The following is a 25,091-nucleotide window of genomic DNA, read 5'->3' on the forward strand; positions in this document are numbered from 1 at the left end:
GGCCCAGCTGTCTGTGCAGCTGTGCCAGAGACCCCAGCCGGACCAGCGAGGTGCCGCCTTTGGGGAGGGGAGGGGAGGGGAGGGGCGGGGAGGCTTTGTGGTGCTTTGGCAGGAGCCAGAGGGGGCGGGGAGGTGTGCTGGGTTGGGGACCCCGTGTCCCACCCCCCGGGCATGGGGGGACCCAGCTATGATGCGGTGGCAGCCGCTCTGTACCCTTCCCAGCTGGCGGAGCTGCCTGCCCCTCCTGCCCGTGGCTCTGCCCAGCACAGGCCATAGCCCCAGGCCGTGCTGCCCAGGAGGAGCAGGGGTGGGGGTCCCCCTGCAGGGGGGAAGGGGAGAGGACCCCCCCCGCCCGCACAGCCGCTGGGCTCTGCCAGGATCCCTTTCATGCAAACCCTTTAATGAGCCGGGTTGAACCGTCACGGGGTCTTGCCTGGCGCTGCTCAGGGAGGGGTCTGGGGCTGCCGCATGTGCCTGCCCCCCACTGCAGGCATCTGCCAGGGCCCGCGGCCAGAAGCTGCTGCCCCTCTGTGGCGCCAGGTGTAGGATGGAGCGCGGCAAGACGGGCACTGCCCATGGGGGGTGATGGCCCCTCCCATGCCGCCAAGAGCTGCCCCTCAGCCCCGCTGGGGTGTCGCGGGGCAGCGCCCTCTGCCAGCCCGGGAATCAGCCTAGGGCGGGGGGAGACGTGGAGCAAACACCCCTGTGTCCCTGGCTCAAGCACTCGCCCCTGGGGATCCCCCCCGCCCCCGCCCCCAGGCCTGTGTGTGCCAGCTGTGAGGGCAAATGGCCCCGGGGAAAGATGGGGACCAGGAGTCTGAATAAACCATTGCTGGAAGGAGCCGGTGGCGTGGTATTGTGCCCTCTGTCCCCTCACCCCGCCCTGGCCCGGCGCTCAAGGCAGGGGTAGAGCCAACAATAGAACCCAGGAGTCCTGACTCCCTGCCCCCCCCGCCAGAACCGACACCTCCCGGCCCAGCAGTGGGGGGAGAAGCCCCCCCATTCTTAAACCCCCCGCTGTAAAAGGAAAACAGGAACCCTGAGCAGCTGCTCCTGGGGGCCTCTGGGCCATGTGGCTCCCAAGTCCCTGAAGCTGTGGGGGGAGTAGGGGGCTGGGCTGGATGGGGGTGGCAGGGCCCAGCCCAGCCCCCAACCCTGGCTGTCCGTGTCTCCCGCCTCCCCCCACCAGAGCGCAGAGGGCAAGAAGGAGGCAGAAGTTACAGGGCTTGGCCCCCTCGGCTCCCCCTGGGCAGCCCCTGGCCCTCCCGGTGCCCACACCCCACCCCCACGTCCTCGCTGTGGGCACAGTTGTGCTGCCCGGGGGGGCGCTCCGGCACTCCAGCCGGATGGGCAGCGCGGCCCCTTGCCCGAACTCCGCCCGGCGGGCCACCCTCCGTGCCTGCCCGTAGCCCAGCTGCCGGCACACCACAGCGGCCGCCCGCCCGTCAAAGAAATCGTCGCAGACCGGGCCCCACTGGCCCCCCACCAGGATCTTCAGCCGGCCCCGCCCGGGCCCTGTGCCCCTGTGCACCAGCCGCACTGTGCCAGGGGGCAGCTGCCGGGCGGGGCCCTTTGCACCCAGCCGCCTCCGGGGCCCCATCTTCCTGGGGTGGTGCCCAGCCTCCTGCCTGGGGGGTTGAGGGGTGGCAGGGGATGGCAAAGTTGGGGGGCAGCTGGGGGTTGGGGACTGGAGAGGGTGACCCTGTGCTGGGGGGGCCAGTGGGGGCTGGATGCTGGGTGGGTTGTGGGGGGCGGCCCCGTGCTGGGGTGGAGGTGGGGGCTAGAGGAAAGGGGGGGGTTGTGGGTTGGAGGAGGTGGCCTTGTGCGGGGGGGCCAGTAGGCGCGCAGCCCCCGCGCAGCCCCCGCACAGCCCCCCATGGGTCACCAGCAGGGTGTGAACCCCCGCTTCGCCCCACAGTGTGCTACCGGAGTGCTCCCATGAGCCTGCAGCAGTAGCAGGCTGTTCTCCCTGAGCACGCCGGCCCCAGGGGCCCAACCTACCCGCTCATGAAGTCCCCAAAGATGTAGCGGCCACGCAGGTTGGGGCTGTGGCAGCCACGGTACACGTAGCCCCCCGTCACCGAGCGCCCCAGCTGGTGCGAATAGGCGAATATGGGGGGACGTCGTCTGCAAGACAGGGCACGAGCGCAGCTCAGCTGGGGATCGGGGGCAGCAACCCCGGCTGGACGCAGCCTCCCTCTCCCGCCCCCCAAGGTGCTGGCACTGCGGTCCCCTGACCTGGGTGGAGACAGTGCCCCCCCGGAGGGGACAGGGCCCGTGCCCCACTCCCCGCCCCCCCAGAGGGGACAGGCCCCATGCCCCACTCCCCGCCCCCATGGAGGGGACAGGGCCCGTGCCCCACTCCCCGCCCCCCGGAGGGGACAGGCCCCCTGCCCCACTCCCCGCCCCCATGGAGGGGACAGGGCCCGTGCCCCACTCCCCGCCCCCCGGAGGGGACAGGCCCCCTGCCCCACTCCCCGCCCCCATGGAGGGGACAGGGCCCGTGCCCCACTCCCCGCCCCCCCCAGAGGGGACAGGCCCCGTGCCCCACTCCCCGCCCCCATGGAGGGGACAGGGCCCGTGCCCCACTCCCCGCCCCCATGGAGGGGACAGGGCCCGTGCCCCACTCCCCGGAGGGGACAGGCCCCGTGCCCCACTCCCCGCCCCCATGGAGGGGACAGGGCCCGTGCCCCACTCCCCGCCCCCCGGAGGGGAGAGGCCCCCTGCCCCACTCCCCGCCCCCATGGAGGGGACAGGCCCCGTGCCCCACTCCCCGCCCCCCAGAGGGGACAGGCCCCGTGCCCCACTCCCCGCCCCCATGGAGGGGACAGGGCCCGTGCCCCACTCCCCGCCCCCCGGAGGGGACAGGCCCCCTGCCCCACTCCCCGCCCCCATGGAGGGGACAGGCCCCGTGCCCCACTCCCCGCCCCCCAGAGGGGACAGGCCCCGTGCCCCACTCCCCGCCCCCATGGAGGGGACAGGCCCCGTGCCCCACTCCCCGCCCCCCAGAGGGGACAGGCCCCCTGCCCCACTCCCCGGAGGGGACAGGCCCGTGGGGCCTGGCGCGAGGCGGCCGTACCAAGCGATGCATTGGCACACCGCTCCGGGTCAGCCGGCAAACCCTCCTTCGCCCGCCGGCCATACCCGGCCGCGCCCGGCGTGAGGACGCCCAGCTCCTCGCACTTGTTCTGCCCCACGTCCCCACAGAGGATGCGCCTGGCGCCGCTCACGGGTCGCCCCCGTCCACGGAGCAGCACCACACGTTCCGCACCCCGCAGGCGTAGACCTCGGGACGGGCCCCGGGCTGCCCCACGAAGGGGTTGTGGGGCGGGATGCGGTGGGGGGGCCCCCGGCCCCGGGCTCCACGTCGATCCGCAGCACCTTGCCCAGCAGGGACGAACTGGGAGGGAGGCGGGGAGCCGGGAACAGGCACGGCAGGGGCTGGGCCGGGGGGTTCAGGGCCCTGGGGGTGCGGGGGGAAATCAGGGTTTGGGGGCGCTGCCTGCCCCACACGGTGCCAGCCAGTCTGCGCGTTGGCCACCAGGTGGCAGAAGGGAGCCAAATTCTCACATATCAGGCCCCCCCGCCCCAATTTCCTGCAAGGGGGCATCTCCCCCAACACCCCATGCCGCCCCCTGGGGCCCCCCCAATGCCCCATGCTGGCCCCAGGGGCCCCCCAACACCCCACGCTGGCCCCAGGGCCCCCCAACGCCGCCCCGGCTCTCACTTGTTCTGGGCGTTGCCAAAGGGGTCCCCCGCTCGCCCCCCGTCTCCTGGGAAGATGTAGAGCAGCTCGTCGGCCCCAAACAGCAGCTGCCCCCCGTTGTGGTTCGACGCAGGCTCCAGCACCTCCAGGAGGATCCTGCAGGTGAGAGGAGCCGGGTGAAGTGAGGGGGGGCACCCCAAACCAGTGGGGCAGATGGAGTGGGGAGGCAGGAGCTACGTGACAGGGGGGCTGGCTCAGAAGTGGAGGGGACCAGGGCTAGTGGGTGAAAGTGCGGGGGTGGGCTGGGAGCCCGGACACCTGGTTTCAACCCCTGGCTCCGAGAAGGGAGTAGGGGCTGGGGGCCCGGACGCCTGGGTTCTACCCCAGGAGTGCCCAGGCGGGGGCCACTCACCTCTCAGAGCGGGGGTCGGCGGCGTTGGGGTCGTGGGGCGAGACGCGGAACTGGGAGACGCGGACGGTCTCGTGGGGCCCGGCGCGGGCGGAGTAGTAGACGTCGAAGGTGCGGGTGGCATGGAAGCGGGGGTGGAAGGCCAGGCTCAGGAAGCCCCAGTCGTCGCCCGCCCAGGGTGAGGCGAGCACGGCCGCCCGCAGGTCCAGGAAGGGGCGCGCGGCCCGCGAGCCGTTGGCCTGGAAGACCCAGACGCAGCCCCGCTGCTCGGCCACGAAGAAGCGGTGGGAGCCGTCCCCGGCGTGCACCATGGCCACGGGGTTCCGCAGCCCGTTGGCCACCTCCCGCAGGCAGAGCTGCAGGCAGCCGCGGGCACCCTCCTGCCCCTGGCCCAGCCCCGCGCTGCCCACCACCGCCGGGTAGCAGTAGCTGGGGTCGCCCAGCCCCAGGGTGCCGCAGAAGCGGGCGTGCTCGCTCTCCAGTGCCAGGCTGGCAGGGTCCTCGGTGAGGAGGCTCAGCACAGAGCGGCACCGGAGCCAGAAGGCCGCGCAGTACGCGGGGCACAGGCCGGGCAGCGCCCGCACCGGGGAGCTCATGTCCTCCGCATCGTACAAGTGGGCAGCGTAGGGCGAGCACTCCTGCGGGGCAGGGGAAGGGGGTTAGCTGGAACCCAGGAGTCCGGGCTCCCAGCCTCCCCTGCCCTAAGCCGCCAGAGCCCAGTCCCCTCCCAGAACCAGGGATAGAACCCAGGAGTCCGGCTCCTAGCCCCCTGGGTTGCAGGGCCGTGTTACCCCCTGCCTAAGGTCAGCTTTGGGAAGGGACGGGGCCGGGGGTTCAGGACTCCAGGGTTGTGTTCATGCTGGGCCTGCCGAGACCAGAACTCCAGGGGGTGGGGGGTTGGGACAGGCTGGGAATGGGCCCATGTAAGACCCTCCCCGTCCCCCCGCAATGTGTAGCCTCCAGCTGGAGCTGCCGGGTGAGGTCACCCATGTCCCAGCCTAGACAGGATGTGGTAAGGGCTGGGCCACTGCCAGGAGCCGTCTGGAGCCACGGGGAGGGGGTGCCAAGGGCACCCAGCTGGGCACGTGCCCCACGGAGCTGCTGGGGTCCCCCCGGCTCCCTCTCCGGGCACGTGGGGCAGGAGCCTGATGCGGCCTGGTGCCTGGAGCTGTACGTGCCCCCCCTCACCAGGAACCCAGGGCAGCTGGGCGAGGCACATCTGGGGAACCTGGGCCCCCAGGCTGGGAGCTTGGGGACTCCCCCAGTGCCCCTCTGGCCCCCCCATGCAGTCAGTGCCGACAGGGCCGCCCAGGCTAATGGGGGGCAAGAGAACGGGGCCCCCAGGGTTCCTCCATGTCTGTATGTGGGGGTGAAACAGGAGAGGGGCTGAGTTCCCTTGACCCCCCCATCCCACTGTCTTGCTATGCCACCAGCCCCACAGCACCCCTGCAACCGCCTGTGCCCCCCCAGCCGGGCTGCCTGGCCTGTGGCCCCCCCCAGCCGGGCTGCCTGGCCTGTGGCCCCCACTCACCTGGCACAGCAGGTCACGCAGGAAGGGCCAGCAGCTCCGCAGGCTGGCAGGGGCCAGGAAGGTGCCCAGCACCTGGAACCTGGCGCTTAGCTGGGCGTCCCGCTGGCCGTCGCAGCAGCCGAAGGCCGAGTACTCGGGGCAGAAGGCCAGGGGCTGGGGGGGCTGGAAGGGCGGCTTGTAGTCCAGGCACTGGGGGTCGGGGAGGACCCAAGGGTCCTGGCCCAGCAGCAGCAGCAGGGCCCCCAGTGCTGTGGCCCCGGGCCCCATGGCAGTGCCCTGCGTGGGGGGCTCAGGGCGGCTCTGCCCGCGCCGGCTGGGAACACGTGTGCAGGGGAGCTGGGGCCAGGCCTGGGCCACGTCCCCCCGCCCCGCTGACGGGGCAGCTGTAATAGCAGGGTGAGCCTGGTGGGAGGCGCGGGAGGGGGGAGCATTAACCCCGCGTGCCCCTGCCCGCTGCACGTTGGGGCTGGCTGGGCCCGGGGAGAGGGGTGCTGGGGGCTCCACAGAGCGTCGAGAGCAATCCCTGCTTGGAGGGAGTGGGGTGCAGGGGTTAATGGGGGGCGGGGCTGGGAGCCAGGACTCCTGGGTTCTATCCCCGCTCTGGGAGGGGAGTGGGGTTAGAGTGGGGGTTGGGAACAGGACTCCTGGGTTCTATCCCTGGCTCTGGGAGGGCAGTGGGGTCAGGGGCTGGGAGCCAGAACTCCTGGGTTCTTTTCTGCTACTGAGTCACTGTCCTTTGGCAAATCCCTCCCCTGGGCCTCAGTTTCCCTGCTGTGACGTGGGGACGACGCCTGTGGCCTCCAGGGGTGGGAGGCTCCGTTACCCTGGGACGTGCATGTGGGCCGGGTGCCAGCCCCACGGCCCCAGAAGAAGGGTTGGGGGGTGGGGGTGGAGGCCAAGGGCTGTGATGGGGGGAGATGACCCCGCCCCCCCCACCTCCCCCAACACTGCACAGACGCTGCGTTCCTTTTATAGAAAACCTTTATTCCTGTAACAAGGGGGGGGAGACGAGACCCAGGGGCCGGGAGCTATAGCAACCCCCCAGGGCTGAGGGGGGGCCAGGGTGCTGCTGGCCTGAGCGGGGTGGGGGCGCCCTGGAGCCACGTGCTGTTAACTCTTCGCTTCCCAGCAGCCGCCGGCAGATGCCCCATTCCCAGGGCCAAGTGCACGGAGAACCCCGTCCCTCACCAGTGGGCCCCGAGCCCCCCAGACCCTCCCGCCAGGCTGGGGCCCCCAGGGCTATGCGGGAGGGTGAGGCTGGTTCTCCCAGGGGAGGAAAGAGGAGTAACTTGGACGCCAGCCCCGCAACACACAGGCCCAGGGTACCCCACCCCGTGGGGAACGCTTGGCCAAGGCGCCCTCCAGTAGCCACCTGCCTCCTGTGACCCCTCTGTCCCTGGGGGCCCCCCCATCTCCCCATCCTGCTCTGGGGGGAGCCCCACACCTGTCACCCCACCCGGAGCCTTGGGGGTCCTGGCTGGGTGGGCCGCTGGGCAAATCACGTCAGAGGGCTGTGGGGGTCTAGGCGAGGGGGCTGGGGGGCCCCACTGACTGGAGAGAAGCCTCATGCAGCCCCCGGGGATGGACAGTGACTCCCTCCCCCATGACAGGGTCAGCCAGCTGGAGAGGACAACAGGGTAACAGCCTCCTAGTGCTGCCGGCTGGAGTCGCTCCCTGAGCCCCAGGGGCAGGCTGGGCTCAGCACAGAAGGGCCCGGGGTTCACGGCCCGGGGGGGAATCCCTTGGCTCCAACCCCTGGGGACTCACCCCCCCCCGGGGGGCCCATGCCCCCTGTTCCCAGGGGGCGGACAGCCCTAGAGCCACACAATAAATACCTCCCTGCCCCCGCCCCCCGGCACGGGCTCTCCAGCTGCCCCTCAGGCCTGGGGCCGGGCGGGGATGCAGGAGTGGGGGGGTGGGGTGAGGACGTAGCCGCGGGGGCAGAGGCAGCGGTAGGAGCCCTCCGTGTTCAGGCAGCCCCCGTTGAGGCAGAGCGCGGGGGGGCCTTCGGCCTCGGCGCATTCGTCGATATCTGTGGGGAGGAGAGGGAGAGGGTGAGGGGCGCCGGGGGGCTAGGCGCAGGGGGGGTCCCTGGGGCGTTCACACCCAGGCCACATTGGGGTAGCTTGGCGGGGGCAGGGGGTGGGCTATGCGGGATGGTCAGGGAATCCGGGTCGGGGGAGCTGGCCATGGGGCAGGGGCTCACCCCGGCAGGGTGGCTGTGGGGCAGGCTCACTCAGGCAGGCCATGGGACAGTAGGGGAGGGGATGGCCATGGGGCTGGGCACGGGGTCAGGGCTGTGGGGGGCTGGCCGTGGGGCAGGCTCACCCAGGCAGGCCATGTGGGCAGTGGAGGGGCCAGCCGTGGGGCAGGCTCACCCAGGCAGGCCATGTGCGTGGTGGAGGGGCCGGCCGTGGGGCAGGCTCACCCAGGCAGGCCATGTGCGTGGTGGAGGGGCCGGCCGTGGGGCAGGCTCACCCAGGCAGGCCATGTGCGTGGTGGAGGGGCCGGCCGTGGGGCAGGCTCACCCAGGCAGGCCATGTGCGTGGTGGAGGGGCCGGCCGTGGGGCAGGCCGTGGGGCAGGCTCACCCAGGCAGGCCATGTGCGTGGTGGAGGGGCCGGCCGTGGGGCAGGCCATGGGGCAGGCTCACCCAGGCAGGCCATGTGCGTGGTGGAGGGGCCGGCCGTGGGGCAGGCTCACCCAGGCAGGCCATGTGCGTGGTGGAGGGGCCGGCCGTGGGGCAGGCCGTGGGGCAGGCTCACCCAGGCAGGCCATGTGGGCGGTGTCCAGCCGGAAGCCGGGATGGCACTGGCAGGTGAAGCCGTCGGGGACGCGGACGCAGCGTCCGTTCTCGCAGCCGTTCAGGACCCCGCACTCCTCGGCCTGCAGCCCCTCGAACCGATCTGGGGGACAGCAGGGCATCAGCGCCAGCCCCCCACCCCTGCCGGGCCCTGCTAACCCCCCCCAGCCCCTGCTCCAAGGGGGCCCTCTCGGGGGGCTGTCACGGCCTGATCTGGAGCAGCCCCCCATGCCCGGCACCCCTCCTCCAGCCCCCCCACGCCCGGCACCCCTCCCTCAGCCCTGCCATACCAGGCACCCCTCTGCTCAGCACCCCCATACCCGGTGCTCCTCCCCACAGCCCCCAGCCCCGCCCTGCCCGGCACCCCTCCCCACACCCCCCATCACTCACCGGCGTGGGTCTCGCTGGCCTGGCCCGGCTGCTCGGGGAAGGGGCTGGCAGGGTTGGGGGGGTAGTTCCAGGCCGGGCCGGGCTCAGGGTCCGGGGGGCTGCGGGGCCGGTAGGTGCGGGGGGCGTCAGGCCGCCGGTAGGGGGCGGGCGGCTCCTCCGGGCGGGCGTCCACGTAGGCCACGTCCTCGAAGTCGCCAGCCTCGTAGGTGGGGGAGCTGTAGAGCGAGTCGCGGCGCCCGGCGTAGCCCCCCAGGGCGTAGGGGTCATAGTCGGGGCGCAGGCCAGGCTGGGGGCCCCGCGCCGCGGAGCTGGCAAACAGCTCGGGGCCGTAGGGCAGCCCGTAGCCGGGGACGAACTCGGGGCCGTATTCGTAGGGCAGCCCCAGGCCAGGCCGGGCCGGACCGTAGCTCGGGGGGCGCAGGACGTTGCACAGAGCCTCGAAGTCATCTGGGGGGGAAAAGACCTTCGCTGGGGGGCGCGGGACCCCAGGGGACCCCACTGCAGGGTGCAGGGCCCCCGACCCCCCACCTCACTGCAGGGCCCCCGGCTTCTACCACAGGGCCCCGACCCCCACCTCACTGCAGGGCCCCCAGCTTCCCCCCAGGGACCCCGACCCCCCACCTCACTGCAGGGTCCCCGGCTTCCACCACAGGGCCCCGACCCCTCACCTCACTGCAGGGCCCCCAGCTTCCCCCCAGGGACCCCGACCCCCCACCTCACTGCAGGGCCCCCAGCTTACACCACAGGGCCCCCAACCCCCCACCTCACTGCAGGGTCCCCGGCTTCCCCCCCAGGGCCCCCAACCCACTGCAGGGCCCCCGGCTTCCCCCCAGGGCCCCCAACCCCCCACCTCACTGCAGGGTCCCCGGCTTCCCCCCCAGGGCCCCCAACCCCCCACCTCACTGCAGGGTCCCCGGCTTCCCCCCAAGGGCCCCCAACCCCCCACCTCGCTGCAGGGCCCTCAGCTTCCCCCCAGGGACCCCGACCCCCCACCTCACTGCAGGGCCCCTGGCTTCCCCCCAGGGACCCCGACCCCCCACCTCACTGCAGGGCCCCCAGCTTCCACCACAGGGCCCCCAACCCCCCACCTCACTGCAGGGTCCCTGGCTTCCCCCCAGGGACCCCGACCCCCCACCTCACTGCAGGGCCCCCGGCTTCCCCCCAGGGCCCCTGACCCCTCACCTCACTGCAGGGGCCCCGGCTTCCCCCCAGGGCCCCCAACCCCCGACCTCACTGCAGGGGCCCCGGCTTCCCCCCAGGGCCCCCAACCCCCAACCTCACTGCAGGGCCCCCAGCTTCCACCATAGGGCCCCCAACCCCCCACCTCACTGCAGGGCCCCCAGCTTCCACCACAGGGCCCCCAACCCCTCACCTCACTGCAGGGCCCCCGGCTTCCCCCCAGGGCCCCTGACCCCTCACCTCACTGCAGGGCCCCCGGCTTCCCCCCAGGGCCCGCGACCTCCCACCTCACTGCAGGGCCCCTGGCCGCCACCCCCAGGGAGCCCGCTGCCCCCCACTGCAGGGTGCAGGGCCGCCGGCCACTCCCCCCCAGAGGCCACTCACTGGGGGGGATATAGGAACCGTGGGGCAGGGACCCCAGGCTCCAGCACTCACTGGGGAGCGACGGGGGTTCTGGCCCGTTCAGCGCCCCTCCGCGGCAACCCGGGTACTGAGCCGGCTCCCCCCCGCAGCCCCAGGTCCGACAGGCTCCAGCCGGGGGAGGGGCGGTGGGCCAGGCCCCTCACCTGAGTCTCGGGCGGGGCACAGGGCGCAGTCCATGCCCCAGGCCTCCCCGTACAGACAGCAGCACTCGGTGTAGGTGACCTGCCGGTCGAGGCGCGGGCGGCTGCAGACCAGGTCCGGCCCCACCTCCTGCCAGCACACGGCCTGGTTCTCGTCTGGGGAGACACAGGTGCGACCACGAGTGTGTGGTGGCGGTGCGTGATGGAGCGTGTGAGCCGGACAGTGCCGGGCCGTGAGCGTGCGATGAGTGTGTGTGCATGGGAGTGACGGAGCGTGTGAGCCGGACTGTGGCATGCCATGAGCGTGCGATGAGTGTGTGCATGTGGGTGTGATGGTGCGTGTGAGCCAGACAGTAGCGTGCGATGAGTGTGCACATGTGGGTGTGATGAAGCGTGTGAGCCTAACAGTGCTGTGCCATGAGCATGCGATGAGTGTGTGCATGTGGGCGTGATGGTGCGTGTGAGCCAGACAGTAGCGTGCGATGAGTGTGCACATGTGGGTGTGATGGAGCGTGTGAGCCTAACAGTGCTGTGCCATGAGCATGCGATGAGTGTGTGCATGTGGGCGTGATGGTGCGTGTGAGCCAGACAGTAGCATGCGATGAGCGTGCAATCAGTGTCTGCACATGGGCGTGATGGAGCGTGTGAGCCTGACCGTGCTGTGCGATGAGCGTGCTGTGAGCGAGCCAGGGCCTGCATGTGCCCTGTCACTCTGTATGTGCAAGGAGTGTGCGAGCGCCCCCCGGAGCTGCGTGCCGAGTCTCAGCACGTGTACAAGGACTGTCTGGCCCTCCCCTGTGGGCGCTGGGGGTACGACCCGCAAGTTGCCGGTAACGTTTTGGCGAGGGAGGCGCCTGGCAGACTGGGGACGGCGACCCTGCAGGCTCCGAAGGGTTAAAGCTGCTCCCAGGCCGAGTGGAGATGTCAGGGTCGGTGGCGCTGCTGTGGGGGCTGGACCAGCCTGGGTCACTGTGGGGTCCGGACGGACAAGGGGACCCCTGCGGCCGGGGCAGCCATGCCTCGCGGCCAGCGAGGAAGTAGATTCCCCACCCCCCGCAGGGGCCGAGCTGGGGAACAGAGGGGAAGTGTCGGGGGGCTCAGAGTTGGGCTCCGGGCCACAGAGCCAGGGCCGGCAACATGCCCAGCCTTGCTCCTTTGCCTGGCTGAGCACCAGGTGACTGAGAAACTCGCCCTGGCCAATGCTGGGGCCCCAGAGCATGGGCGGGGACCTAGGATATGGGGGGCCCAGGCCATGTTCGGGCGGGTCCAGGAGGGCATCACTCACCCAGGGCTTGGCTGTCGTTGGCCACGCAGCGGCGCTGGGACCCGTCCAGCACGAGGGGGGGGGTGCAGGCGCAGTAGAAGGAGCCGATGGTGTTCACGCAGCCCCCGCCCACGCAGGGCTCTGCCTCCTCGTCAAGACACTCGTCATTATCTGGGACAGACACAGGGGTCACCGTGGCGTCGCCCCCACGGCCCCTCCAGCCGGCGCGTCTCAGAGCAGCAGCCATTGCGCCAGGGGCCAGTTTGGGGGGCTGGGGTGAGGGGAAGAGGGGCTGCGTTGGGGGGCCGGGGGAGGAGGGGCTGGGGTCTCACCAATGCACTCCAGGTGGTGCGTCTCGTAATAGTAGCCATTGGGGCAGTAGCAGGCGTAGCCGGGGGCCTTGTTGACGCAGACGCCCCCCCGGCACAGCTGGGTGTTGAATAGTGCACACTCGTCCATGTCTGGCGGGGGAGACACACACGGCCTGACCATGGGGGGACTGTCTGGCGTCATCTGCCTGCCTCAGTTTCCCTCTGCACTTGGCCTCGCGACCCGTGGGGGGGGCAGCGCAGAGACGGGAGGGGTCGGTCACAGGGTGTGGGACGGACGGGCCAAGAGCGGGTCCAAAAAGACACCAGGAGCCCCGCGGCCTGAGCTCAAGCGCGGGCAGGTGGAGTCGGGGAGCCCAGTGGGGGGACGCAGAGCTCGGACCTGGGACAGACAAGAGGAGAAGCGGGTCCCATGGCAGCTTGGCTGGGACGAACGCTGGCCTGGGCCGCCCCAATTCTGCCCCGGTGGCTGGAGAGAGACGGACGCTGGCCAGGGGAGTCAAGAGCACCCAGAGGCCTGGCTCCCGCCAGCTGCCACCCACCCCTCCCCCCACTCAGACCCCCACAAGGGGGCGCCAGGCAGCACCGACCTGTGAGTGCGGCAAGGGGTCCTGGTGCGGCGTAGCCGTTCCCACGGGGGCACAGCGCCTGGTACTCCACTAGAGCCGGAGAGAGCGAGTGTGAGAGCCGGGAACCTCCTCCTGTATCCCACGGCGCCCCCCAGCACTCACAGGGAGCCCCCCGCTCCAACCGTGGGACCCATTCCCCTCCCAGAGCTGGGAGAGAACCCAGGAGTCCTGGCTCCCAGCTCCCCGTCCTCCACCAGCCCCGCTCCCCCCCACCCAGAGCTGGGAGAGAACCCAGGAGTCCTGGCTCCCAGCTCCCCGTCCTCCACCAGCCCCGCTCCCCCCCACCCAGAGCTGGGAGAGAACCCAGGAGTCCTGGCTCCCAGCTCCCCCTCCTCCACCAGCCCCCCTTCCCCCCCAGAGCTGGGAGAGAACCCAGGAGTCCTGGCTCCCAGCTCCCCGTCCTCCACCAGCCCCGCTCCCCCCCACCCAGAGCTGGGAGAGAACCCAGGAGTCCTGGCTCCCAGCTCCCCCTCCTCCACCAGCCCCCCTTCCCCCCCAGAGCTGGGAGAGAACCCAGGAGTCCTGGCTCCCAGCTCCCCGTCCTCCACCAGCCCCGCTCCCCCCCCCCCCGAGCTGGGAGAGAACCCCTGCCTATGAGCCCCAGGGTGGGACTGGCACTGGGGCAAGCCCCCCGGGCTGTCCAGCGGGACACAGTGAGCGAGGGCAGGGTGGGTCCCATCTGGGATGCTGGGCCGGGGCTCGGGGCCGGGCACAGAGGCCGGCTGGCTTGGGATCCACAGAGGGGCCGGCTCCAGCTGCCAGGGCAGATTCTGGAGAGCACCCAGCTCCTGAACCTGCGGGCACTGGCTGGGCGAGACTTGGGGGGGCGGGAGGGTTGAACGACACCTGTTTCTGACAGGGAGGGGGGCTGGTGGGGCAGGGTGCTGGGGGCTGTCAGCCCTGGCTCCATCCCCAGACCTGGGCTGGGCACTGGGGGGGCATAGGGCTGGGGGCAGAGGGGGGCGGGGAGGAGCAGGATTAGGGGCAGGAAGGTGGTGGGGGCAGGGCCGGGCCCCCCTCGTACCTGTGCCCGGGCGGGGGCTGGGCCAGGCCCCCCCGTACCTGTGCCCGGGCGGGGGGCAGGGCTGGGCCGGGCCCCCCCGTACCTGTGCCCGGGCGGGGGGCAGGGCTGGGCTGGGCCCCCCCGTACCTGTGCCCGGGTGGGGGCAGGGCTGGGCCGGGCAGGCCGTGCCCCAGGTGTGCCCCAGGCTGCAGCAGCATTCCTGGCGGGTGGCGTTCCTGGCCAGCACCTTCTCGCAGGCCTGATAGTAGCACTCCTGGCGGCTGGGGTCCCGCACGGGCGCTCCAGGCTCGGGCTCGGGCTGGGGGGCGGGCAGGCGACCGGGGCGCTGGGCTGCAAGGCAAGCGGGGGGCGGGAAGCCCCAGTGAGACGGGCAGGCCAGGCCCTCGGCCCGGCCCCACCTGGCCTGGGGCGACGCCACCCAGTTACGCCCCGGGTTCTTCCTGGTCGAATTACGCTACGAGTCTGGGATGGGAGGGTCCCGGGGGGAGGGCGGGGGGGTCGTCGGCAAGGTCTCGACCTGCTGAGCGGATTGTCCTGTTCGGATGAAGGTGTCCCTGCGGCACCCGAGTTGGGAAGATTGTCTGGGCACCTCTGACAAGCGTTTACCGCGGGGACAGCCAAGCCAGACGGCTGGGACGGGCCATTGCGGGGACAGCCGCCCTGAGAAGGGGCTAATCTCGCTCCGGGGCGCCTTCCCGGGGACCCTACAAACCGCCTCTGACTCCTGGCTGGGATGACACTCTGGGGTCATGTGACCACGTGTCCTGGTCCTGCACCCCGCCTTGGGCTACCCGTGTTTCTCCACTGACCCCGCGATGCCACAGCTATTTAAGGCAGGGGAGTGACATCCCCCAGGGTCTTCACGAGGCCTGGAAACACGGGAGAGGCAAGGACTGAACTGGGGAAGGGCTGAATCCAGTCTCGATGGATTTCTAGCCTGCGAAAGGAGCGCCTGGCGTTTTCACGCTGCAAGCAAGTGCAGCCTGCCCCTCAAGAATCTCTGCCAGCTGCCTAAATCAACAATTCGGACACGAGTAGCAAATTCTCACCCTTGCTTTAGTACATTAAGCTTCGTTTGTTTATTTGCTGGGTGATCTGTTCGCTGTCCCTGATAATCACTTAAAATCTATCTTCTGTAATTAATAAACTTGTTTTGTCTAAGATCAGTGTGTGGAAAACATAACCGGGGGCCAAAGCTGTTGCGTCTCTCTCCACATTGAGGGAGGGGGCGAATTTCAGGAGCTCACGCTGTGCAGATCTCTGTGCTGCGCAAGACGGTACAATTTGGGGTCTGCCCTCCAGAGCGGGGTGCGCCTGAGTAACTGGGCAGGTCCTTAGCTGAGTCTTGCCATGCAGGGCTGAGGTCTGCGGCTGTGTGTGGCCCTACCCGTGTGTGCTGGAAAAGTGAAGTGTGCAGGGAGCCCAGCCTGGTGGGTGAGGCGGGCTCAGTGGTACCCCAGTTCCAATTGGCACCCCGGGGGGAACCCATCACACCCCTAACCCCTCCCACTCACCAGCCCCCCTCCCCTTGTGCCCCCCACTCCCTGCCCACCCCCGGCTGACCCCCCTCCCTCTGGTGCCTGCCCCCACTCCCTGCATCCCCCCTCACTCACGGGGGCTGGGCGAGTGGGTGCAGCGCCCCGTCATGGGGTCAAACTCCTGGGCGCTGCTGGGGCAGATGCAGAGGAAGGAGCCCTCCACGTTCTCGCAGAGCTCGGCCCCACACACGCCCTGCAGCGTCTCACACTCGTTCACATCTGGGGAGGTGGGGGGCAGCTGGTGAGCAGGGCGGGGGGGGCCATGGCCCAGCTTCCAGCTCCCCCGCCCGCCCTGTCCCCTGCCTGCCCCTGGCAGCCCCCCGATCCCGACCCCCCACCCCGTATCCTGGCAGCCCTCCAGAATCCCAGCAGCCCCCCAGACCCTGGCCGACCCCCAGAATCCCAGAAGCCCCCCCCGTCCTGCCCCCCCGGCCCCGGCAGCCCCCCAGACCCTGGCAGTGGCGCCCGTCACGGGCAGTCTCGTAGCCCTGGTCGCAGAGACACTGGAAGGAGCCAGGCAGGTTGTGGCACATGGCGTGGTCCCCGCACAGCGTCCCGTTCGCACACTCGTCCACGTCTGAAACACAGCCAACAGCCGGTCACCACGGCTTCCGCAGCCCCCCCAGCCACGGTTCCCACGGCTTCCGCAGCCCCCCCCAGCCACGGTTCCCACGGACCCACTCCCATGGCCTGTTCTCCAAGCTCGAGCCCAGCACTCACCGGCACGGCCCCTCCCCAGGCAAACACCCCCTGCTCCCGCCCCCGGCACTCACCGACACAGGCCCCGGCAGCACCGGCCCGGTAGCCCGGCTCGCAGGCGGGGACGCAGCGGTAGGAGCCGGGCTGGTTCTCGCAGCGCTGGGCCCCGCAGAGGGCACCCCCGTACTCCTGGCACTCGTCCACATCTGGGGGGTGGGGGGAGGCACCGTCAGGATCTGGCCATGGGGGGAATGTGGGGGGGGGGCAGCTCGGCCGAACCCGGGCCTAAGGGGGGGCAGAGCTGGTTCTGTGCCCCTGGGGGGCAAGGACTCTTTGCAGCCCCCCAGGACTCTCCATGGCCAGGGCAGGGGCTGCCCAGCAGCTACGACCCCAGTGCAACCCCCAGAGAACAGGGCACGTTACCCCCAAAGCTCCAGAACCGGAACCCCCCGCCCATGGGCATGAACCCCCCCCCCGCACCCCCGGCACTCACCGACACAGGCCCCGGCAGCACCGGCCCGGTAGCCCGGCTCGCAGGCGGGGACGCAGCGGTAGGAGCCAGGCTGGTTCTCGCAGCGCTGGGCCCCGCAGAGGGCGCCCCCATACTGCTGGCACTCGTCCACATCTGGGGGGTGGGGGGGGCAGTCAGCGGCACAGGCAGGGGTGGGAGGGCGCTGGGCTGAGCCCCCAGGGTCTGTCCCACCCCCCCGGAGCTGAGAAGAGTCCAGCAGAGCGGTGACAGGACAGGACGCACCTGTCGCGGGACCCCGGCGTCCGGGCGGTGCTTAGCCACACCCCAGTGGGAAGGGGACAGAACACCCCAAACACGGGGCGGGGCGGCAGAGCCCCATGTGTCCCGCCCCCGCCCCGGGAGCAGGGGATGTCATGTCCGAGCCTGGATCTGGGGGGTGCAGCGCAGGCTCTGCCCGGGGGGGCCGGAACCAGCCACAGCAAGCGGGGCCCCCAGCCCCCTCCCCACAGAGCTCCCGTGCAGTGTCTCACCCTGGCAGGCGTGCTTGTCGGGGCTGGCCCGGAAGCCGGCCCGGCAGTGGCAGTCGAAGGAGCCGTCCGTGTTGGCACAATGCCCGCCCTCGCACACCCCCCCGAGTTGGCACTCGTCAACGTCTGCGAAGGGAGACACGGCTCAGCAGGCGGGATGGACCCTCCCCTCACACGCACGCTGTCCTCTGCTCCCCGGACGCCTGGGTCCCCCCACAGGAGGCGCTGCGGTCTGCCTGCATGAGGTGCTGTGGTCCCCGGACGCCTGGGTCCTCGCCCATTCCCTCTGCAGGAGGCGCCACGGTCCCCGGACGCCTGGGTCCTCCCCCATCCCCCCGCAGGAGGTGCTGTGGTCCCCGGACGCCTGGGTCCCCCCACAGGAGGCGCTGCGGTCTGCCTGCATGAGGTGCTGTGGTCCCCGGACGCCTGGGTCCTCGCCCATTCCCTCTGCAGGAGGCGCCACGGTCCCCGGACGCCTGGGTCCCCATGCAGTGATTGCCGAGGTCCCCAGACGCCTGGGTCCCCATGCAGGAGGCACCGAATTCCCCGGACGCCTGGGTCCTCCCCCATCCCCCCGCAGGAGGTGCTGTGGTCCCCGGACGCCTGGGTCCCGTACCGAGGCAGGCAGTGCCGCTTGGCGCAGGGGCGAAGCCCGGGGCACACAGGCAGGTGTAGGAGCCGTCGGTGTTGAGACATTCGCCGTGCGGGAAGCAGAACTCGCCCTCCAGGCATTCGTTGACATCTGCAAAGGGGGGTGTCAGCAGGGCGGGGGCCTGGCCCAGCCCGGCCGGCCCCCCCCGTGTCCCGCACTTACCTGCGCAGGGGCCCCCCGGCGCGCCCGCCCGGTACCCCTGGCCGCATTGGCAGCGGAAAGAGCCCTCGGTGTTGGAGCAGCGGCCGTGGGGGCCGCAGGGCGAGCCTGTCGCGCACTCGTCAACGTCTGCAAGCGAGGGGCAGAGTCAGAGTGGGCGGGGGGGCCAGCGCCCACGGAGGGAGGCTGGGGGGCCCAGTTCTTGCGGGGGAAGGGCTGGGGGGGGAAATCGGGGGGAAGGGCAGGGGGGGCCAGCGCCCGCGGAGGGAGGCTGGGGGGCCCAGTGCTTGCGGGGGAAGGGCTGGGGGGGAAATCGGGGGGGAAGGGCTGGGGGGCAGCGCCCACGGAGGGAGGCTGGGGGGCCCAGTGCTTGCGGGGAAGGGCTGGGGGGGAAATCGGGGGGAAGGGCGGGGGGGCCAGTGCCCACGGAGGGAGGCTGGGGGGGCCCAGTGCTTGCGGGGAAAGGGCGGGGGGGAAATCGGGGGGAAGGGCTGGGGGGGAAATCGGGGGGGAAGGGCTGGGGGGGCAGCGCCCACGGAGGGAGGCTGGGGGGCCCAGTGCTTGCGGGGGAAGGGCTGGGGGGGAAATCGGGGGGAAGGGTGGGGGGGCAGCGCCCACGGAGGGAGGCTGGGGGGCCCAGTGCTTGCGGGGGAAGGGCGGGGGGGAAATCAGGGGGGAAGGGCGGGGGGGCAGCGCCCACGGAGGGAGGCTGGGGGGCCCAGTGCTTGCGGGGGAAGGGCTGGGGGGGGAAATCGGGGGGGGAAGGGCAGGAGGGGGCCAGTGCCCACGGAGGGAGGCTGGGGGGCCCAGTGCTTGCGGGGGAAGGGCTGGGGGGAAATCGGGGGGAAGGGCGGGGGGGCCAGCGCCCATGGAGGGAGGCTGGGGGGCCCAGTGCTTGCGGAGGAAGGGCTGGGGGGGAAATCGGGGGGGAAGGGCAGGGGGGCAGCGCCCACGGAGGGAGGCTGGGGGGCCCAGTGCTTGCGGGGGAAGGGCGGGGGGAAATCGGGGGGAAGGGCTGGGGGGGAAATCGGGGGGGAAGGGCAGGGGGGCAGCGCCCACGGAGGGAGGCTGGGGGGCCCAGCGCCTGCAGGCGGGAGGGCCGGGAAGGGGCCCGGGGCGGGGGTCAGTGCCGGGGCCAGCCGGTACCTGTGCAGTGCCCGTTATGGAGCCGGTGCCCATCCCGGCAGGGCAGACACTGGAAGGAGCCGGGCGCGTTGACGCACTCCTGCCCCGGGCAGGCCAGGTGGTTCTCGCACTCGTCGATGTCTGCGCGGGCGAACGGGGACGTGGGCTTAACGACCCGCCTGTCCCCCCCGGGGCCCGCTTAACGACCCGCCTGTCCCCCCCGGGGCCCCTTCCGCTGCCTGGCCGGGCGGGGAGCCCCGGGGCAGCTGGGGGCTCGGAGCAGAGGCCGGGGGCTGCACCCACGTGGCTTTCCCAGGCTAAGGCCCGGCCCCAGGCAGCCCGGCCGGGTCCCTAGGGACGGGGCCACCCGGCATCGCTGCCAACAGGGGCCACGGCCAGGGGCTGGTCCCATCGGACCCGCTGGGCAGCACCACGGAGGCCCCAGGACAGGCACAGAGCCCCCCGACCGTGTACAAGAGAGGACCCCCTGCCCCCAGTCACCTATCCCTTCCTGCCCCCCCAGAGTCCCGTCTCCGCCCCCCCAGAGACCCCCTCCATGCCCCCCAGAGCCCATCCAGTGCCCTACCCCCCACTCCCCTTCCTGCCCCCCAGAGCCCTCTCCCTGCCCCCCCCAGAGACCCCCTCCATGCCCCCCAGAGCCCATCCAGTGCCCTACCCCCACTCCCCTTCCTGCCCCCCAGAGCCCTCTCCCTGCCCCCCCAGAGCCCCCCTCCATGCCCCCCCAGAGACCATCCAGTGCCCTGCCCCCCAGAGCCCTCTCCCTGCCCCCAGCTCACCCTGGCAGTGGTGCTGCTGGGGGTCGAGCCGGAAGCCGGCCGGGCAGACGCACTGATACCCGCCGGGCGTGTTCTCGCAGCGCCCGTAGCTGCAGGGCCGTGGGCTTTGCCGGCACTCGTCCACGTCTACGGGGAGAGAGAGCGAGCGACAGCGGGGGGGGCGCTGCCTGGCACAGCCCGCTGCCCCCAAGCTGCGTGCTTCCCCATAGGGAAGTGCCCTGGGCCCCACAGATTCATGCCCCTGGGTCCACCCCGCCCTGCAGCAGGGATGTGCTGGCAGGGGGGAAGGTTGTCCCAGTCACAACTGCCCCACGCCCCCAGCCCCGCCAGACACCGGGGGCAGCTCTGCACCCGCCCCCCAGCCCAGCTCTTACCCACACACTCGGTGCCCGCGGGGCTGGGGCGGCGGGACCCGCCGGCCACGGTCTCGCAGCGCCCAGGCTCGCAGGGTGGGCGTCAGAGCTGCTCGGCCTCGGGATGGGACCCCCCCGGGGATCCCCAAGCCCCGCCCCCAGGCCCTGCTGCACCCGTCCCTGCTGAGGTCTGTGTCTGGAGCCATGGGGCGGGGAGCCCCCGCAGGGCCCCCGTGCCCAAGGGAACGGCAGCCGGGCTCCCTGCAAAAATGGGCTCGCCAGGGGGTGGGGGCAGGGGACAGGAACCCCGGGGGGGGGAGGGGAACCCCTGGGGGGGCAGGGCAGTGGAGGGAAACCCCCGGGGGGCAGGGGAACCCCCGGAGGCGGGGCAGTGGAGGGGAACCCCTGGACCCGCCCCGGGGGCGTGGGAGGGGAACCCCCGGGGGCGGGGCACCTACCCAGGCACTCGCTGCCGTCCGGACTGGCCCGGAAGCCCCGGGGGCAGACGCAGTGGTAGCTCCCGGCCGTGTTCTCGCAGAGGCCCTGGGCGCACGGGCGGGGGCTCTGGGCGCATTCGTCGATGTCTGCAGGGCACAGGGGGGCTGTGAACCCCTGGTCCCCCCGCACCTCCTTCCCCCCGCCCGACCCTCCCCCATGGCACCGCCCCACCCAGCCCCGTCTGCTCCCCGTGGCATCACCCAGCCCCCCAAACCTAGGGCACGGCCCAGCCCTGGCGGGCTCTATGTTACCGGTGCAGCTGGTGCCAGGGGGGTTGGGCTGGTACCCGGTGGGGCAGACGCAGCGGTAGGAGCCGGGCGTGTTCTCACAACGGCCCTGGGCGCACGGGCGGGGGCTCTGGGCACACTCGTCGATGTCTGCTCGGGCAGAGGGGAGGAAAGGGCAGTGTTAGTGGAGGGGGGGTCAGAGACTCATTCCCCCCGCCCCAGGGCCCTAGCGGTGACAAAGGGGGAATTTTTGCAATACTTTTACAAAGCCTGTGCATGCCTCAGTTTCCCCCCTCTGCGGCCTTATTCCTGAGGTCCATGCTCTGACCTCCCCCGTCTCCACGGAGCAGGAGAAGACCATGGCAGATCCACCCACCGGGACGCTGGCAACCAACGAGCCGGAGGGTCCGGCCACCCGCCTCTCCCCCGGCTGGAGGCCCATCGCCGGGAGGGGAGAGGGCAGGACTGGGGGGTGCCAGAGGAGTTGGGCTCACCTCGGCCTGAGGAAGGAGAGCCGGCTGGCCGGACAGACAGGCCTGGACAAAGGCCTTTGCTCCAGGCTGGCTGGGCTCTGGCGGCCCGGAAGGGCCGAGGCCCTGCGGAGCCCAGACAGCAGGACCCCGGGTCCCCACCCCGCGCCCAGGGGCCCCCGCCCTGGCTCTCACCTCGGCACTCGGTGCCCGGCGGGGCAGCGCGGTAGCCGGGGGCGCAGACGCAGCGGTAGCTCCCCACGGTGTTCTCGCAGTGCCCATCGGCGCAGGGGTGCGGGCTCTGCCGACACTCGTCCATGTCTGGCGCAGACAGACGGAGTCAGGCCCTGAGCCCCGCGAGGGCATGGGGGCCCCCCTCGGCGGCCCAGACGGGGGGGGCCAGGCCGAGACCCCCCGCCCCGCCCCCTGGCGGCCCCCCTCACCGATGCAGTGGGTGCCCTGGGTGCTGAGCCAGAAGCCGGGGTGACAGAGGCAGGTGTAGCTGCCCTGGCGGGGGCCGCACCGCCCCGGGCCGCAGATCTCGGGGTTCCGCTCACACACGCTGCTGGGCTCTGCCGAGAACGGGGGGTGATTGGGGTCTGTCCCCGGATCCCCACCCCCAACAGCCCCCCCCACTCCTCCAAACCCCTCGCCGGGGTGCCCCACCCCTCAGCGCCCCCTCCCCGAGCATCTCCACCCCCCACCCTGCCGCCTTCCCCTCCCTTTCACTCCCTCCCCCCCATCCCTACCTGAGGTCGGCCCCTCTTGGGCAGCTTTGGGGGCAGGTGGCAGGGTTGCGGGGGGCTGGGCACTCCAGCGGGCTGCAGGGGGACAAGGAGGGGGGTGAGCACGGTGGAGTGGGGGGGAGGGGCTGGGCCCATACGTGGGTACGGGGGGGAGGGTGAGACTAAGGGACACCCGGGCGCCTTCACCTCCCCTGCCCCTCCCCCACCAGCCCTGCCCCGGGGTGCGGTGGGGGGACTCAGGCGCCGTGGCCCATCCAGCCCCTCAGCTGGGCCTGCCGGGGAGGGGGAAGAGGAGCAGAGCGCAATGGGGGGGGCAAGCGGGAGGGTGCTGGGGGGGGCGGGGCACGGATGGGGAGCTGTGCTGTGCGGAAGGGGGGATGGGTGGGGGAGGGTCGCTGTTGGGGGGGCCATGGCGGGGGCAGGGCACGGGGGGGGGACGGGGCAGGGGTGGGGGGGGACGGGGCACGGCGGGTGGCTCTCACCTGTGGCGGGCGGGGCGGCCGTGCGCGCCCCCTGCTGGCGGCCGACGGGCACGCGGGGCTGGTCGGGGCCCAGGAACCGGGCATTGTACCGCAGGTCGGAGGCGGAGTAGTGGTAGCCGGGACCCGCTGGGCAGATCTCCTTGAAGCCATCTGCATGGGGGGGGGGGCAGCATCAGGAGCCCAGAGCCCCCAGCTATGCGGGGACCCAGGTGTCCTGGCTCCCACCCCTGCTCTCACCCCTCCCAGCAGCGGGAGAGAACCCAGGTGTCCTGGCTCCCACCCCCTCACCATTAGCCCCCACTGCCCTCCCACTGCCAGGAGAGAACCCAGGCGTCCTGGCTCCCGCCCCTGCTCTCACCCCTCCCAGCAGCGGGAGAGAACCCAGGCGTTCGGGCGGGGGCTCACCGGAGCCGAAGAGCGGGCAGCGCTGGCAGCCCCAGCCCCAGGCCTTGCCGACCCGGCTGCAGCAGCAGATCTGCCGGGTGATGTTGCGCAGGGTGGGGAGGGAGCAGGCCCCGTCCCGCAGGACCCGGTAGCAGGGGCCCTTGGCCTCCGAGATCACATGGTGGGCTGCGGAGAGACAGACATGCGGACAGACGGGCGCTCAGCCCCCCACGGAGCCGCTGCCGGGGCTCCCGGCCGGATGGGAGCCGGGGCCCCCGCCGGGGAATGGCCCCGTGCCCCCCCCGAGCCAGCCCCCCTGCAGCCCGTTCCCCGCCCCCGCCCTCAGCCCCCCTGGCCCGTTCCCCAACCCCCCGAGTCAGCCAGCCCCCGCCCTCGCCCCCCCACCCATTCTCCAGCCCCCACGAGCCAGCACCCCCCAGGGCCCGTTCCCCAGCCCCCCCGAGTCAGCCAGCCCCCCACCCTGGGCCTCCTGGGAGCCTGCTCCTCCCCCCACCGCGCAGTTCTGCGAGACCAAGGACCCCCCCAGCTACCCCCTCACAGATGCAGCTGCTGCGGGAGGAGTCGAGGATGTAGCCCGTGTGGCAGAGGCAGGAGAAGCTGCCGGGCGTGTTGGTGCAAAGCCCGTTCTGGCAGAACCCGCCCTCCCGGCACTCGTCCACATCTGGGGAGAAACGGGAGGGGGTCAGAGCAGGGCCAGCCAGCGCCCCCCAGCCCAGGGAGCTGGCTGCTCTGGTGCCCTAGAGAGATGGGAGGGGCAGGGGGCTGGGGCCATGTGTGGCTGAGTGGGAATTTTTCAGCATAATTTGGATGACGGTTGTGTGTGCCTCAGTTTCCCCTGCATGGTGTAACAAGGGGATGGGAAAAGGCAGTTGGCTCCTCGCGGAGACCCAGGCATGACCGATGCCAGTGGGGGGGCCTGGCCCCACGCCCATGGGGGAGTCCACGAAGACACCGGCCGCTCCAATGGCCCGGACTTTGGGCACCCGACGCCCAGGGAGGGGTGCCCCAGGCAGGGAGGCAGCCGGGCGCGACCCGCTGGGGCAAAGGGCCAGGAGGAGGCCCGGGGACCACGTCTGCCCGGGAACAAGGACAGAGGTGGGGCCCTTGGGGGCTGTTCTGTGGGGGACGCAGGAGATGTTCCCAGCCTGGGACTCGGTGGGGCTGGGGGTCGGCTGGGACTTTCCCGCCCCTCGTTAACTAAGGGCTTGGGATGCTGGGTCCCCTGAGCCCCCCGGGCACACGCCCGCCCCCCCCATCCCAGGGCTCTGCCCAACTCACCCTGGCAGGAGCCATTGACCCGCTGGAAGCCTTTGGGGCACGGGGCCTCCTGCTGCCCCAGGGCGGGTGCATTCGCTGTGGGGAGAGAGGGGGGCTCAGAGCCAGAAGTGCCCCTCCCCCAGCCCCCCATAGACTGCCCTCCCCAGAGCCACCCAAGCTCCCTGTTCCACCCCCAGGGTCCCAACAGCCCCAGGGTGGGCCCCCCCCGCCAGCCCCTGCCCTGCCCCGCCCCACACTGATCCCAGCCCCTGCCCTCGCCCATCACTGACCCCACCCTGCATTGACTCCACCCCAGCCCCCGCCCTTCACTGACCCCACCCTGCATTGACCCCAGCCTCTGCCCCCACCCTGCATTGACCCCCAGCCCTCGCCCATCACTGACTCCACCCCAGCCCCCGCCCTTCACTGACCCCACCCCACACTGACCCCAGCCTCTGCCCCCACCCTGCATTGACCCCCAGCCCCCGCCCCGCACTGACCCCACCCTGGCCCTGCCCCCGCCCCTCGGCCGCAGCCCTACCTGTCTGGGTGGCGCAGGGCAGACACTCGTGGACGCCCCAGGCCACGCCGGCACCGTGGCAGCAGACGTCCTGAGTCCGCAGGCCGGGCAGGGGGGCGCTGCACTGCAGGGAAAGGGGCCGGGTCAGCACGGCCAGCTGGGGGGTTGGGGGGTCCCAGGCTGTGCCGTGGCCCCTGGGCGCCCCCGGCCTGAGACGTTCCCGGCTGCGTGGCTGGAATTCTCCCAGCTGCTGCCCAGCGCCCGTTGATTCACGCGGCCAAGGGTGCTAACGGGGACCTCCGCTGGCGGGAGTGCGCGTGCCGGGTGTGATGAAGCGG

The 25,091-nt window shown here is 71.8% G+C and overlaps 1 protein-coding gene and 1 pseudogene across 5 annotated transcripts in view; both read right to left on the bottom strand.

Annotated features, from left to right (window-relative positions):
• Nucleotides 1-1,907: 1,907 nt before the first annotated feature.
• LOC311511904 (HHIP-like protein 1) lies at nt 1,908-5,947 on the bottom strand (annotated as a pseudogene). The gene is made up of 5 exons (XR_014714614.1): nt 5,647-5,947; nt 4,119-4,753; nt 3,728-3,862; nt 3,080-3,400; nt 1,908-2,127 (listed from the first exon to the last, which is right to left on the bottom strand). The product of XR_014714614.1 is annotated as an HHIP-like protein 1 (transcript).
• A 662-nt stretch (nt 5,948-6,609) lies between these two features.
• LTBP4 (latent transforming growth factor beta binding protein 4) overlaps nt 6,610-25,091 on the bottom strand; it is a gene marked incomplete at its 5' end in the record, with an annotated part of 38,216 nt that continues 19,734 nt past the window's right edge. For 2 of the 4 annotated variants that reach the window (XM_084612246.1, XM_084612247.1), the window contains 27 exons: nt 6,610-7,678; nt 8,411-8,551; nt 8,839-9,285; nt 10,584-10,736; nt 11,866-12,015; nt 12,177-12,305; nt 12,764-12,832; nt 13,953-14,156; nt 15,440-15,583; nt 15,816-15,941; nt 16,138-16,269; nt 16,557-16,688; nt 17,066-17,188; nt 17,679-17,804; nt 17,877-18,002; nt 19,020-19,139; nt 19,796-19,921; nt 20,607-20,732; nt 20,898-21,023; nt 21,539-21,664; nt 21,787-21,915; nt 22,093-22,164; nt 22,572-22,721; nt 22,977-23,141; nt 23,515-23,637; nt 24,255-24,329; nt 24,775-24,877. In XM_084612246.1, coding sequence (XP_084468372.1) covers nt 7,524-7,678; nt 8,411-8,551; nt 8,839-9,285; nt 10,584-10,736; nt 11,866-12,015; nt 12,177-12,305; nt 12,764-12,832; nt 13,953-14,156; nt 15,440-15,583; nt 15,816-15,941; nt 16,138-16,269; nt 16,557-16,688; nt 17,066-17,188; nt 17,679-17,804; nt 17,877-18,002; nt 19,020-19,139; nt 19,796-19,921; nt 20,607-20,732; nt 20,898-21,023; nt 21,539-21,664; nt 21,787-21,915; nt 22,093-22,164; nt 22,572-22,721; nt 22,977-23,141; nt 23,515-23,637; nt 24,255-24,329; nt 24,775-24,877 — 3,798 coding nt within the window. In that variant the 3' untranslated portion in view covers nt 6,610-7,523. The remainder of the gene's footprint in view (nt 7,679-8,410; nt 8,552-8,838; nt 9,286-10,583; nt 10,737-11,865; nt 12,016-12,176; nt 12,306-12,763; nt 12,833-13,952; nt 14,157-15,439; nt 15,584-15,815; nt 15,942-16,137; nt 16,270-16,556; nt 16,689-17,065; nt 17,189-17,678; nt 17,805-17,876; nt 18,003-19,019; nt 19,140-19,795; nt 19,922-20,606; nt 20,733-20,897; nt 21,024-21,538; nt 21,665-21,786; nt 21,916-22,092; nt 22,165-22,571; nt 22,722-22,976; nt 23,142-23,514; nt 23,638-24,254; nt 24,330-24,774; nt 24,878-25,091) is intronic. The other 2 variants (XM_084612248.1, XM_084612249.1) reach the window with 2 other exon arrangements.

This window comes from Lepidochelys olivacea (assembly GCF_965140295.1).
Source record: "Lepidochelys olivacea isolate rLepOli2 genome assembly, chromosome: 23".
Taxonomy (NCBI): Eukaryota; Metazoa; Chordata; order Testudines; family Cheloniidae; genus Lepidochelys; species Lepidochelys olivacea.